The following is a 13543-nucleotide window of genomic DNA, read 5'->3' as shown; positions in this document are numbered from 1 at the left end:
TAAGGAACTGCCCCTGAGGTGCCGTAACTAACATTTACTGGAAAAATAGTATTAAGAACAAGAATCAATTATTCTCTGAATTGGGGATGACGTGTGGCTGGGGCCTCCCGTCGGGTAGGCCGTTCGCCTGGTGTAAATCTTTCGAGTTGGCGCCACTACGGCGGCTTGCGTGTCCTTGGGATGAAATGACGATGATAAGGACAGTGCAACGCCCAGTTCCTGAGCGGAGGGGGTCCCTGACCCAGTCGGGAATCGAGCCCGGGCTATTGGGTATGACATACCGTCGCGCTGACCACTCAGCTACCAAGCGCGGACGTTCTCTGAAATAACTGCATATATGAGAAAAGCTTCTGAGAGTTTTCATGTCACTAAAACTGAAGTTCCATTACAGGTAGCAAGGCGTTTCTACTGTATTCTGGTGTAACTCCACTGTATGGCATGAAATTGAAACTACGACTTCTGTTAGGGAACAGTATTTATGCAAAGGGTTCACTAGGGTACCGTACTACAAGTACTGATGCAAGTTAACAATACACACATAAAAAAAAACCTTTTGCATCACCTCGGTTCCGAGAGTTCCGGAACCAGTATAGAAAACTAGAACAGAGATCGACATAAACCCTTTTTACTGCTCATGAAAACCACACATTGTATGTTGTACCACCATACAGCCAGATTGTTGTACACACCGGTAGTCTAATAACCAGTAACACGTCCTCTTGCATTGATGCATGCCTATATTCGTCATGGTATACTATCCGCTAGTTCAGATTGTCAACAACGATTCGGCGTAGATCCCTCAATGAGGTTGGTGCGTCATGTCGCCCATAAACAGCCCTTTTCAATATATGCCAAGCATGTTCGATAGCGTTCATGTCTGGAGAACATGCTAGCCACTCTAGAACGATGTCGTTATCCTGAAGGAAGTCGTTCACAAGATGTGCACTATGAGGGCGCGAATTGTTGTATATGAAGACGAATGCCTCGCCAGTATACTGCCGATATGGCTGCACTATTGGTGGGAGGATGACATTCACGTATCGTACAGTAGTTACGGCGCCTTCCATGATCACCAGCGGTGTACGTCGGCCCCACATAATGCCACCCCAAAACAGCAGGGAACCTCCATCTTGCTGTACTCACCGGACAATGTGTCTAAGGCTTCCAGCCTGACCGAGTTGCCACCAAACACGTCTCCGACGATTGTGTGGTTGAAGGCAAATGCGACACTCATCGGTGAAAAGAACGTGATGCCAATCCTGACCGGTCCATTCGGCATGTTTTTGGGCCAATCTGTACCGCGCTGCATGATGTCGTGGTTGCAAAGATGGACCTCGCCGCGGACGTCGGGAGTGAAGTTGCGCGTCATGCAGCCTACTGCGCACAGTTTGAGTCACAACACGACGTCATGTGGCTGCACGAAAGCATTATTCAATATGGTGGAGTTGCTGTCAGGGTTCCTCCAAGCCATAATCCGTAGGCAGCATTCATCCACCGCAGTAGTAGCCCATGGGCGGCCTGATAGAGGCATGTCATCGACAGTTCCTGTGTCTCAGTATCTCCTCCAAAGGACATGACTTTGGTTCACTCCGAGACGCCTGGACACTTCTCATGCTGAGAGTCCTTCCTGGCACAAAGTAACAATGCGGCGCGATCGAACTGCGGTATTGACCGTCTAAGCATGGTTCAACTATAGACAACACGAACCATGTACGTCCATCCTAGTGGAAAGACTGGAACTGATCGGCTGTATGAACCCCTCCGTCTAACAGACACTGCTCATGGATGGTTGTTTACATCTTCCAGCCGGAGTGGCCGAGCGGTTCTAGGCGCTACAGTCCGGAACCGCGCGACAGCTACGCTCACAGGTTCGAATCCTGCCTCGGGCATGGATGTTTGTGATGTCTTTAGGTTAGTTAGGTTTAATTAGTTCTAAGTTCTAGGGGATTGATGACCTCAGAAGTTAAGTCCCATAGTACTCAGAGTCATTTGAACCATTTTTTGTTTATATCTTTTGGCGGTTTTAGTGACATCTCTGAACAGTCAAAGGAACTGTGTCTGTGATACAATATCCACAGTCAACGTCTATCTTCAGGAGTTTTGGGAACCGGGATATGGAATTTTTTTTTGATTTCGTTGTATACGTTGATTTTGCTAAACGGGAACAAACTGCAGGAAATGATTCCCGAGAGGATAAGGAGCAGGGGTGTATGGCGGGAAATGCACGTGAGGTAGAGATAAAAGCAATGTGACAATGACTACTTTATTGACACCAGACATATGACAAGAATGGGATAAGCCAGACTACGGTGACGAACTTTCTCCACAACTGCCACTTAAAACACATGCAGGATTTCGTTCCTAAGGAAATGTCTCCGTGGAGACGGTTTTGTAATTGGTTAGTCGCACCAGTCACCATTGTGCTTGGATTACTGTCATCCCACCTACACTCGATGACAAAAAAAATTACAGAGAAATTGGATGATTTAGTCCAGCAAAGAGCTTGACAAGCTCAGCAAGTCAATAACGTTTCAGTCCACCGCTGGCCCTTATGCAAGCAGTTATGAGGCTTGATACTGATTGTTAGAGTTTTTGGAAATCTTACTGAGTGATATCGTGCCATATTGAGTCAATTGGTGCGTCACATCGCGTTGGTGGAGAGCTCCATCCGTAAATATCTAAATATGTCAACATCCAGTTTTTAACACTTTGTGGGTTAGTTCCCTCTCGCATTCTAGCACACAGTTATTCAACATAATGTAGATCCTGAGGGATACAGCTGAAAATGAGTTCCTCCTGATCTAGTATGAATATGACGAAGTCAAGATTCTGTCGTGACTTGGGTCGTGACGACGCTGTGACACAGATCGTGACAGTACTCCGTCGTAACGCAGGTCAGGGACGTAACTGCTAGGTACACGTCCACAGAGAAGAATGCCAGTTTTGGGGACACCGAATGCTGAGAAGGCTGTGAGAGTGATGCTTGGCGGTTCAGTGAGGATCCTGTAGCATATCTTCCGTGGATGACAATTGAAGCACCGAGCCCGGAAAAGGGGCAGTTTTTCCCCTTGCTCCACCTGCTAGTGGAACACGAAAGGAAATGACTAGCCATGGTAGAAGTTATGCTCCGCCACGCACCATACGGTGGTTTGCGGAGAATGTATGTAGATGCAGATGCGGAAAGTCAGCGTCGGATGGTTGAAGGCTCCAAAGGCGATGGCAAGCGAATAGTGTGTGGCACAGCTGGAGTGAGCTCCGAATGGCAGGCTAGCGTGAGCCCTGTCCTTGGTCATAAGTGTGAGCTTTTGCGTTCCTGCTTTGCGGTCCAGCGGCGCCCTAAATAGGCAGCAAGCCGGAAGATATCCGTGCTGTGTGTGGTGAACATGTGACGCACGCATGTAACCTAGCACCGCAGCTGCGGCGCAGCTGTCGCTGGTGGGTTCGCTGCCTGTGGGAGAGGATGGCGCCTCTATTGACACCGGCTGGAAGTTGGCTTGTCAACAGGTGTGCTTGCACCGGGTGGTTGTAATTAAAGTACAGCTACTTACAGAGGCCCAATGTCAGAAATGTATTAAGTTATTTAAGGAATAATGCATTCAAATAGCAATGAACTACATTATGTTTCAACTAACAAGTTACAAAGATAAGTGTATTTATTATGAGACGCTAAATTCATGTATTCCATGTATGAAGTGCTCAGTCAGCATATAATCTGTGGAAACATACATTAGCGCAAAACCATTTCAGATGAGAATAGTTAGAGGTTGTATCGAGACCTTCTCATCTGAAACAGATAGAAATAGACCATTACTAACCAACATGCTACTTAGGCTGTATTACTCATCCGCTTCCCTCTATATATTAAAAATTATTCTTAACCACGCTGATTGTGTTACATTTCCTTTTTTGTCTTCCACATTTTCATTGTATAAATTATATTCTCATCAACTATGTAGTAACAAATTATAAGTAACCATTTTAACAACTGTTAAGCATTCAATTCGCTGTAACCTCAGAGAAATCTTCATATATTATGTTCTTTATATTATTTTTTTGAAAAAGAGCATTAACAACTGTATACCAATAAGACTGTAACAATGAGAAGTCTTTGCTATTAGATTCAGAAGTATCCGACCCACCTTACATTTCAAGGCGGTGGGTTACTCTGTACTGTTAATGAAATAAATAAGTAAATAAATAAATAGGCCCAATGAGCACTGCACTTATCGTATGGCAGCGGAACTTGGTAGATATTCTAATCCGTTATCGTGAAACCGATTTACGCTGAAAAAAACATTAGTTCTAATTTTTGGCGCCAGGTGCAAATCTGGCGCTGTGAATGCCAGACAGAAATATAGACATGTTCCCATGTGTAATGGATTAAGGACGGGACATGGGCAGAAAATGTCAATCTAGAGGAAGCTAGAATGTTGATTTTATTATTTTAGCCGCCGCTTACACGATATGAGAACCTGAGACGTCGACGGGATGCTCCATCCGTAAAACAACGAGGAAGCTGAGCAACGTGTTCCAGTACACTAGTCTTCATATCAGGTGGAGACCGAAACTATCCATGGTAAACGTGTTCTTTTAAGATACCCCAGAGCCAAAAGCCACATGGATTCCCATCAGGTGATATGACAGGCCATGCGTTTGGAAAACCTGAGGGGGTAAGACATTCGCAGAAAGTTGCATTATGCGACATGAGGCAATGTCTCCTCTTGTATGAAAACAGTGGTTTCTACACAGTTGCGCTCTTTCGAAGCAGGAATCACAAGCTGTACACGGAGGTGTCGATAATCTCAGACTTCACGATCCACTCGACACGGCCTTTGGGTGCATTCTCTTCAAATAAGAAAGGACCGAGAGTACAGGTGCTTGTGAATGCACGCCACACAGTAACACAAGGCGACTGCAATTGCTCTGCGTGCACAACACGCGGTTTAACAGTACCCCCAATTCGGCAGTTCTGTGTACTCACTGCACCCTCTCGTGTAAAATGTGCCACGTCTTTCCAAAGAATACCGCCCAGCCACATGTCATCAACTTCGATCTGTGCCGGAAACCAGCAAACTTATAATGCTGTTGCGGATCATGAGGTTTCAGTTGCTGTACCGTCCATATCTTGTAGGGTACTAGCGTAAAATAGACCGTAAATCTTCCCGAACTGTCGCAATGGGATGGACAATTATCGTCACACTACACGAACATTAGCACTACCTGCGATACGTGCTGCATGATCATTTAAAGCAACACCAACCTCATCAGTAACTTCCACCAGCACAGGACACCTTCCACTTGCAGGTGCAATACCAAGCTCACCTTAAACGACGTAGAATCTCTCCTCAGACATTTCAGTCAGCGATACTCTCTCAATGCAGCACTGTAATTGCTGCCGTTCTCGTAACAGAGTTTCATTAACACCGCGCTGTCTCTCTTGTCGATAGCCATATTGTCCATCACGTTTGGATATCAAACCGTCATGTAAACAGCGTACAATGTTAGATTTGCTCCTGGTGGCCATAATTGGAACTAATAACTTTTCTCCAGCGTAGATCGGTTGGGAATTAACGCATTAGCGCATCCTTGAGTAGCTGCACTTTAACTAATTATAACCACCTGCAATTTGTCGGCTGTACTATTGACAAACCGGCGGTTTGATAGCAGTACTAAAAGCGTGCTGTCTCCGGTGGATGAGCGCCTGGAGCGAGACAACCTGCTGATCACACGAGTTCTGCCAGAGGCAGACATGCCCGCGTATGGCTGGGTATGTGGCAGTATGAGTCTTCCTCTAATTTCTGAAATGAATTAGCCATCTACTGGTAAGGGGACCTACAGTTTGATGTGCACTCACTCCAAACCGTGATACAACCCGCCTTGCTCCAAAAGCTTCTGAACAGAGGACGTTCTCTTCGGTAGCTTGTATACGGTGTGCTGGCGTCATGATTTCCGTTCTGTATCGTCAGTCTTATTTGCTTTACCACATTCTGCAATTTCTCACTAAACACTTACTCCCAAAATACTGTACGGATACCAGGCAATCTGAATAAGCTAAGAACACCGCTACAATTATGGCTGCTCAGGAGGCCTTTATCCAACAGTGGATATAAAATTTCTGCTATTGATTATGATGGTGTTGTTACTAATGATCTATCCCTCTGATTTACACCCTACTATTTGATTTTATTTTATTTAATACTACACCAAAAAATAATTTAATGACAGAACAACAGTTTCAAGAGCTAGAAAGGATATTTAGTGAACTCTCTTGTCAGGAAATAATTAACTTGTTGAATTTTTGAGCTCTTGTTATCCTTTTTACCCGTATTAGGAAATTAAATATGATATCTAAAACACAGTTTCTACAAAACATCTAGTGTTTTTCTTTCACACTCAGTGAATGACACGATTCTACTGCCTAACGTCTTTCTCCGTTCGTTTTCTTGCTGCAAACTGAATAAGTAGTAGACCATAAAAGGTGGAAAATGCTACCTTGCTGGGAAAAATTCTTTAAATATTCACTTGAAGAAATAAAGTAAGGACCCGCAGAATATGACGCATGTCCATTTGGTAAAAGGAAAGAAAACCATTTTGTGTTTTGCAGAAACCGGTATTATAAGCAAGATATATGTTCCGCACAACGGAGAGGTATCTCCAGAGAGACCAGACAGAGTTGTATTAGCCTTTTCAGTAGTTTCAGGGGCAACAGTCTGGATGGCTGACTGATCTGGCCTGGTAGCATCACCTACCAAAGCCTTGCTGTGCTGGTACTGCGAACACCTGAAAACAAGGGGAAACTACAGCCGTTATTTTTCCTGAGGATATAGAGATCCATTGCGTTTCTGATAACGATGGCATTCTCTTGGCCAAAATACTTCCAAGGTAAGAGAGTGCCCCATTTGGATCTCCAGGCAGGGACTACTTATGAGGATGTCGTCATGAGGGAAAAACAACTGGCATTCTACAGATTGGAGAGTGGAATTTTAATCCCTGTATCGGGTAGGTAGGTTAAAAAATTTAAAAAGGAAAATAAATAAATTGAAATCAGATATAATGGACATTAGTGAATTTCGGTGAAAGAAAGAACAGGACTTCTAGTCAGGTGAGGCGAAGGTTATAAATACAAAATGAAATAGAAGTAATGCAAGGGTAGGTATACTAACAAACAAGAAAAGAGAAATGCGGGTACGCTACTATGAGCAGCATAGTGAATGCACTGCGTAGCCGAAGTACCCACAAAGCCAACCAACAGCCACCACAGTAGCGCAGTTTTAATGCTAATTAGCTCCGCAGATTGTGAAGAGATTGAAAGAATGTATGATGAGATACAAAAAATTATACAGATAATTAAAACAGAGGAGAACTTAATTGGGTTGGGTAACTCGAATTCCTTAGTAGGAAAAGGAAGGGAAGGAAAAATAGTAGGATGATTTTGACTGTGGGAAAGGAATGAAGTAAGAAGCCGCCTGTAAGAATTTTGCAAATGGCATAATTTAATAGTCGCTAACACTTGCTTTAAAAATCATGAAAGGAGCTGTTTACGTGGAAGAGAGCTGGAGACACTTGAAGGTTTCAGATTCATTGTTTACTGGTGAGACAGAGAGTTCTGAACCAGATTTTAAGTTGTAAGACATTTCCAGGCGCAGATGTGGGCTATGACCAAAATTTATTGAATATGAAAAACTGATTAAAACTGAAGAATTTGCAAATGAGTAGGATATTAAGGAGATGGAACCATAATAAGTTGAAAGAACGAGAAGTTGATGATAGTTTCACATTGAGCATTAGGCAACGACTGAGTGTAACAGTAATATAATAAAAGACGAGTCAGCAGCTCTGAGAGATGAAATACTGAAGGCAGCAGAGGATCAACTAGGTAAAAAGACGAGGGCTAGTAGAAATCCTTTGATACCGCAGGTGATAATGAATTTTATTGATGTAATGATAAAATATAAAAATGTAACAAATGAAGCAGGCGGAAGGGAATACAAACATCTCAAAAATGAAACTGACAGAAAGTGCAACATGGGTAAGCAGAAATAGCTAGACGACAAATGTAATTCTACAGACGCACGTCGTTACCAGGAGAAAATTGCATACCACCTGCAGGAAAATTAAAGAGACATTTGCAGAAAAGAGAAGCAGCAGCACGAATTTCAAGAACTCTGAACAAAAACCAGTACCAGGTAAATAAGGGAAAGCCGAATGGTGGAAGGGATACGTAAAGAGGCTCCAAAAGGGAAATTAACTGGAGGGGAATATCATAGAACAGTACGAAGAAGTAGGTGAAGCTGAGATGAGAGATAGGATAGTGCGAAAAAAATTTGACAGAGCACTGGAAGACCTACGCCAAAATAAGGCCTCTGAAGTAGATGAAATTCCCTCAGAACGCCTCACATTCTTGGGGAAGCCAGCCATAACTAAACTATTCCACCTGGTGTGCTAGGTATATGAGACAGGGGACATACCCCGGCCTTCAAGAAGTGTGTAATAATTCCAATTCCAAAGAAAGAAAGAGATAGCAGATATGAATATCATCGAACTATCGGATTTACAAGTCAAAATTGCAAAATACGACAGTGAATTATCTACAGAATAATGGAAAAACTCGTAGAAGGCGATCTCGTAGAATGGCAGTTTGGGTTCCGGAGAAATGTTGGTACACTCGAGGCAGTACTGGCCATACGACTTATCTTAGAAGATAGGCAAGGTAAACCTACGTTTATAGAATTTGTAGATTTGGAGAAAGTTTTTTTTATAATATTAACTGGAAAACCCTCTTTAAATATCTGAAGGTAGTAAACTACATTGAGCGGAAGCTTGTTTACGACTTGTACGAAAGTCAGATAAGAGTTATAAGTCGTAGGGTATGAAAGGGAAGCAATGGCTGAGAGTGAGTCAGACAGGCTTTTAGCCTATTCGCAATCTTATTCAACCATTACATTGAGCAAGCCGTGCCAGAGTTGGAAAGGAATGTGCCTCATGTTATGATATTGGCCGAAACGTCTTCACGGTACATATACGGATCTTTTTTTTTTAATGGAACGCAAATGTAAATCTTTATTTCGAGAAGTTGCAAACATAATTATTACCTCAGCTTGAAAACAAGGAAATCTTGGATCATCCATGATTGCATTTTGCTGTTCACGTGCGTTGAGTTCATTGATTAACAATTTCCGGTTCTCTGGACTGTGCGTGATTCATCAACGTCTCCAGCGCCACTGAAACGGCCATCACAAAACACAGACCTTACCACGCCAGAGAACACATTATAGGAAATAATTAAGTCCTATGTAGCTCAACAACGGTACAAGACTAAAGAAGAACTGAGTAACTCCTGACATGCTCGACATTATGCCAAAGAAGGCATAGATCTCTGTGCAAGGCACCCTGACGCACATACATATCCACTGGATATATTCATTGCTTGACAACTGCTACGCAACAAAGACATTTTTGTCTGGAGTAATCACAGGTTATGATGGACGACACGAAACATTGTACATACATAACAGAGGTGGAGTAGTATATTTCTAACAAAAAACTGTACAGATCTCACCACGTGACGAAGCAGGTAACAGACATGAATATCGTTCATGTTTTGACACAGATCACACTCGCAACATCAAGGCAGATATGGTACTCTCAGTAAATAATATGGCCTCCTCGAGCACTTAAGCATATACTGCACCTGTTTTTCATTATGGCTACCAAACAATTAAGGAATCCTTGGGGATATTGTCCGGTTTTCATTTCTTTGACGGTCCGGGTAGGGAGTGTTCGCCAGGCATGCTGTGTAGGATATACTTCCGAGGAGTGCTTTAGCCATTTCATACATCCAATACCTTTACTTTCCAGCATGTCGAACGCCTCAGAAGTCCTGTCTGAGTTGGCACTGTCGCTCGTAAACAGAAAGGCGAGACCTACCACACGCCGAAACAGATGGACATAATCCAGAATAATCTTCCTGCAACACCGTTGTGCTGCAAGGATACTTCGCGCATAGATATGCAGCGGTGTTTGGTCACTGTGCAAAATGCCTGCCCACATTAATGAGATTCGTGAACATCCTGTGGTGTGTAAAGTGTTCCACTCTCTCTCCGTACTAACTGGTGGCCCGAATGACTCGTCACATTTAAACAGAATTTATCAAAGAAAGTTACTCGGGACTATTGTTGTTGACCTCAGCCAACAAGCTCCCCTATACCTACGATTCTTCCCCGACGTTGGTGCGGTTGGAGGAGATGCATTTAAAATGCTTCCAAGCATACAAACCAGCCTGTTTTAAACGCCGCGCAATGGGTCTTACAGGGACACACGTAACGGTAGCGGTTGCAAGATATGCAGCGATCTGCCTAGGAGTTTAATGTCCGTTTCTTTTCGCCATTAGGGCTACATATCGATCCTACTGCGTTGTGGTGGTCAGTTTACAACCACCGCCATGCTTTCTCATAGCATTTCCTCTTCCAGCTACCTTTCTTAATCATTAGACGATACTTTTGGAGCAACAGTTTGATCGGTTTCTATCGTCCAACTATTCGTCTACATGTACATCTACATCTACATTTATACTCCGCAAGCCACCCAACGGTGTGTGGCGGAGGGCACTTTACGTGCCACTGTCATTACCTCCCTTTGCTGTTCCAGTCGCGTATGGTTCGTGGGAAGAACGACTACGGGAAAGTCTCCGTGCGCCCTCGAATCTCTCAAATTTTACATTCGTGATCTCCTTGGGAGGTATAAGTAGGGGGAAGCAATATATTCGATAACTCATCCAGAAATGCACCCTCTCGAAACCTGGACAGTAAGCTACACCACGATGCAGAGCGCCTCTCTTGCAGAGTCTGCCACTTGAGTTTGCTAAACATCTCCGTAACGCTATTAAGCTTACCAGATAACCCTGTGACAAAACGTGCCGCTCTTCTTTGGATCTTCTCTATCGCCTCTGTTAACCTGACCTGGTACGGATCCCACACTGATGAGCAATACTCAAGTATTGGTCGAACGAGTGTTTTGTAAGCCACCTACATTTTCTAAGGACTCTCCCAATGAATCTCAACCTGGCACCCGCCTTACGAACAATTAATTTCATATGATCATTCCACTTCAAATCGTTCCGTACGCATACTCCCAGATATATTACAGAAGTAACGGCTACCAGTGTTTGTTCCGCTATCATATAATCATACAATAAAGGATCCTTCTTTCTATGTATTTGCAATAGATTACATTTGTCTATGTTAAGTGTCAGTTGCCACTCCCTGCACCAAGTGCCTGTCCGCTGCAGATCTTCCTGCATTTGGCTACAATTTTCTGAAGCTGCAACTTCTGTGTATACTACAGCATCATCCGCGAAAAGCCACACGGAACTTCCGACACTATCTACTAGCTCATTTATATATATTGTGTAAAGCAATGGTCCCATAACACTCCCCTGTGGCAGGCCAGAGGTTACTTTAACGTCTGTAGACGTCTCTCCTTTGAGAACAACATGCTATGTTCTGTTTGCTTACGACCGTAAGCACTCAAAATGACGTCTTGCAGACAAGTTTCCATACCACATGGGATGTCGCATTAATCTGTTCCACCACAGCCTTCTCAAACACCATGCTACAGGAGCTGTCGAATGCTCACAGCGAGTTCGTCCATAAATTTCGCTGCGTTAACCCGTCCAGCCCCCATCATTCAAAAAAATGTTCAATTGTGTGTGAAATCTTATGGGACTTAACTGCTAATGTCATCAGTTCCTAAGCTTACACACTATTAACCTAAATTATCCTAGGGACAAACGCACACACCCATGCCCGAGGGAGGACTCGAACCTCCACCGGGACCAGCCGCACAGTCCATGACTGCTGGGCTAATCCCGCGCGGCACCCCATCATTAACTTTTCCTATAGCTTGTCAGGTGTTCCATGGCAGTTCACAGTTGTTCCTTGGCAACTGTCAAGCAATGTGGTTTTCAGATGTAGGTACTCCGGTATATAATAAATTTATATTGATTGGATCTAGGGATATGGGACTGTAGACCACCTACCAACGTTGCCGCGAAATGGTGGACAGATACTGGAGGTGACTGACCTTTAATGTCACCGACGCCGTCTCCGTTGGAGTCCCGGAAAGAGGGCACGAAGACGTGGTAGATGACGGCGTCCTTGTACCAGTCGGCGTCGTCATCTTCTGATGACTGCGAGTCGGCGGCGCGGCGAACGAGCGCGAAGGGCGCGCCCTGCGCCGGCGCCGTCAGCGTCAGCGTCAGCAGCGCCGTGGCGAGCGTCGCCGCCAGCCCCAGCCAGCGGACACCCGCCATCCTCGGCCATACACCTGCCAACATCCACCCACACGTGTTTCACACACTGACTGCCAACAGGTTTATCATACTATTAGGTCTACAGCTTTGCTTCCGCCGTTTTGCAACAGAAGGCGGTAGCGGCAAGTGGGCAACGGGCGGTTGCCCATAGGTGTAATCGAATAAGCTTAGGCATCTGTAAACATGATGCCATAAAAATATTAGTCGATTTCTGATTTCATCATAAGGTTATTCTCGATTAAAAACGTCATGTTAAGTACCCATTTCTCGCCATTTGCGGGAAGTTTTAATTTACTGCTTTATCATGAACTAATCTGCGGCTGTGGCTCTTAAAATGCTGTGTAAGACCAATGGTGAGGGAACTATTAGTGGAAGAACGTGCAGAGAATGTTTTCAACGCCTGAAGAACGCTGATTTTGATGTCGAAGCCCTGCATGGCGGTGGAAGACAGAACGTTTTCGTAGCTACTGAAACAGACGAAGACAGTCTCAGGAAATCATTATCGAAAGCAATTGACGCGTTCGAGCCCTGCACTGAAACACAAACGTCCACAATACAGCAGTAGACACGTTAAGGTAATTTTGCAGCAGGTCAGTGCTCGACCCCATGTCGCAAAACCCGTCAAAATGTACATGGAAACGTTGAAATGAGAAGTCCTGTCCCTCCCGCCGTATTCTGCATACGTTGATCTCTCTGACTACTACCTTCTTCGATCAGTGGCATACAGTCTGGCTCACCAACACTTCCTATCATATGAACAAGTGCAAAATTGAATCGATTCATGGATTCCCAAAAAAGACGCCACGGGATTCGAATGCTATCCGAAAGATGGGAGAATGTCGTGGCCAGCGATGGTCAATACTATGAATCATAATTTTTTTGTAAGTTTTTCACAATAAAGCCCCGAACTTCGAGAAAAAGCGGCGAAGCAAAGTTGTAGACCTAGTAAATAAATGAATGTTTAAGAGAGAAACTGGGAGCTGACGACTTCTTTTTGTTTTTATAGTGTCTAGTTGTTCCTTTTGCACATAATTAGGTCTGAACATCGTTTACTTTTACTTCATTGTGTATTTTATATCCTTACGGAATATCAATTGCATTTTACAAGTGATAAAAGTTAGTTGATGGCGAAACTTCTGCGCTTTTTTACAATCAAACCAATTACTTGCGATGAAAGCACAGTTTAGATGCACAAACTTAAAAAATATATAATATGTATGAAAATATAAGCCT

The 13543-nt window shown here is 43.9% G+C and overlaps 1 protein-coding gene across 2 annotated transcripts in view; it reads right to left on the bottom strand.

The window, feature by feature from the left end:
• LOC126337999 (uncharacterized) overlaps nt 1-13543 on the bottom strand; it is a 198232-nt gene that overhangs the window by 107975 nt on the left and 76714 nt on the right. For both annotated transcript variants that reach the window (XM_050001517.1, XM_050001518.1), the window contains exon 2: nt 12082-12324. In XM_050001517.1, coding sequence (XP_049857474.1) covers nt 12082-12310 — 229 coding nt within the window. In that variant the 5' untranslated portion in view covers nt 12311-12324. The remainder of the gene's footprint in view (nt 1-12081; nt 12325-13543) is intronic.

The sequence above is a fragment of the Schistocerca gregaria genome, chromosome 1, assembly GCF_023897955.1.
Source record: "Schistocerca gregaria isolate iqSchGreg1 chromosome 1, iqSchGreg1.2, whole genome shotgun sequence".
Classification (NCBI taxonomy): domain Eukaryota; kingdom Metazoa; phylum Arthropoda; class Insecta; order Orthoptera; family Acrididae; genus Schistocerca; species Schistocerca gregaria.
The sequence above is the reverse complement of the archived record's forward strand: the minus strand, read 5'-3'. Positions and strand labels throughout refer to the sequence as shown.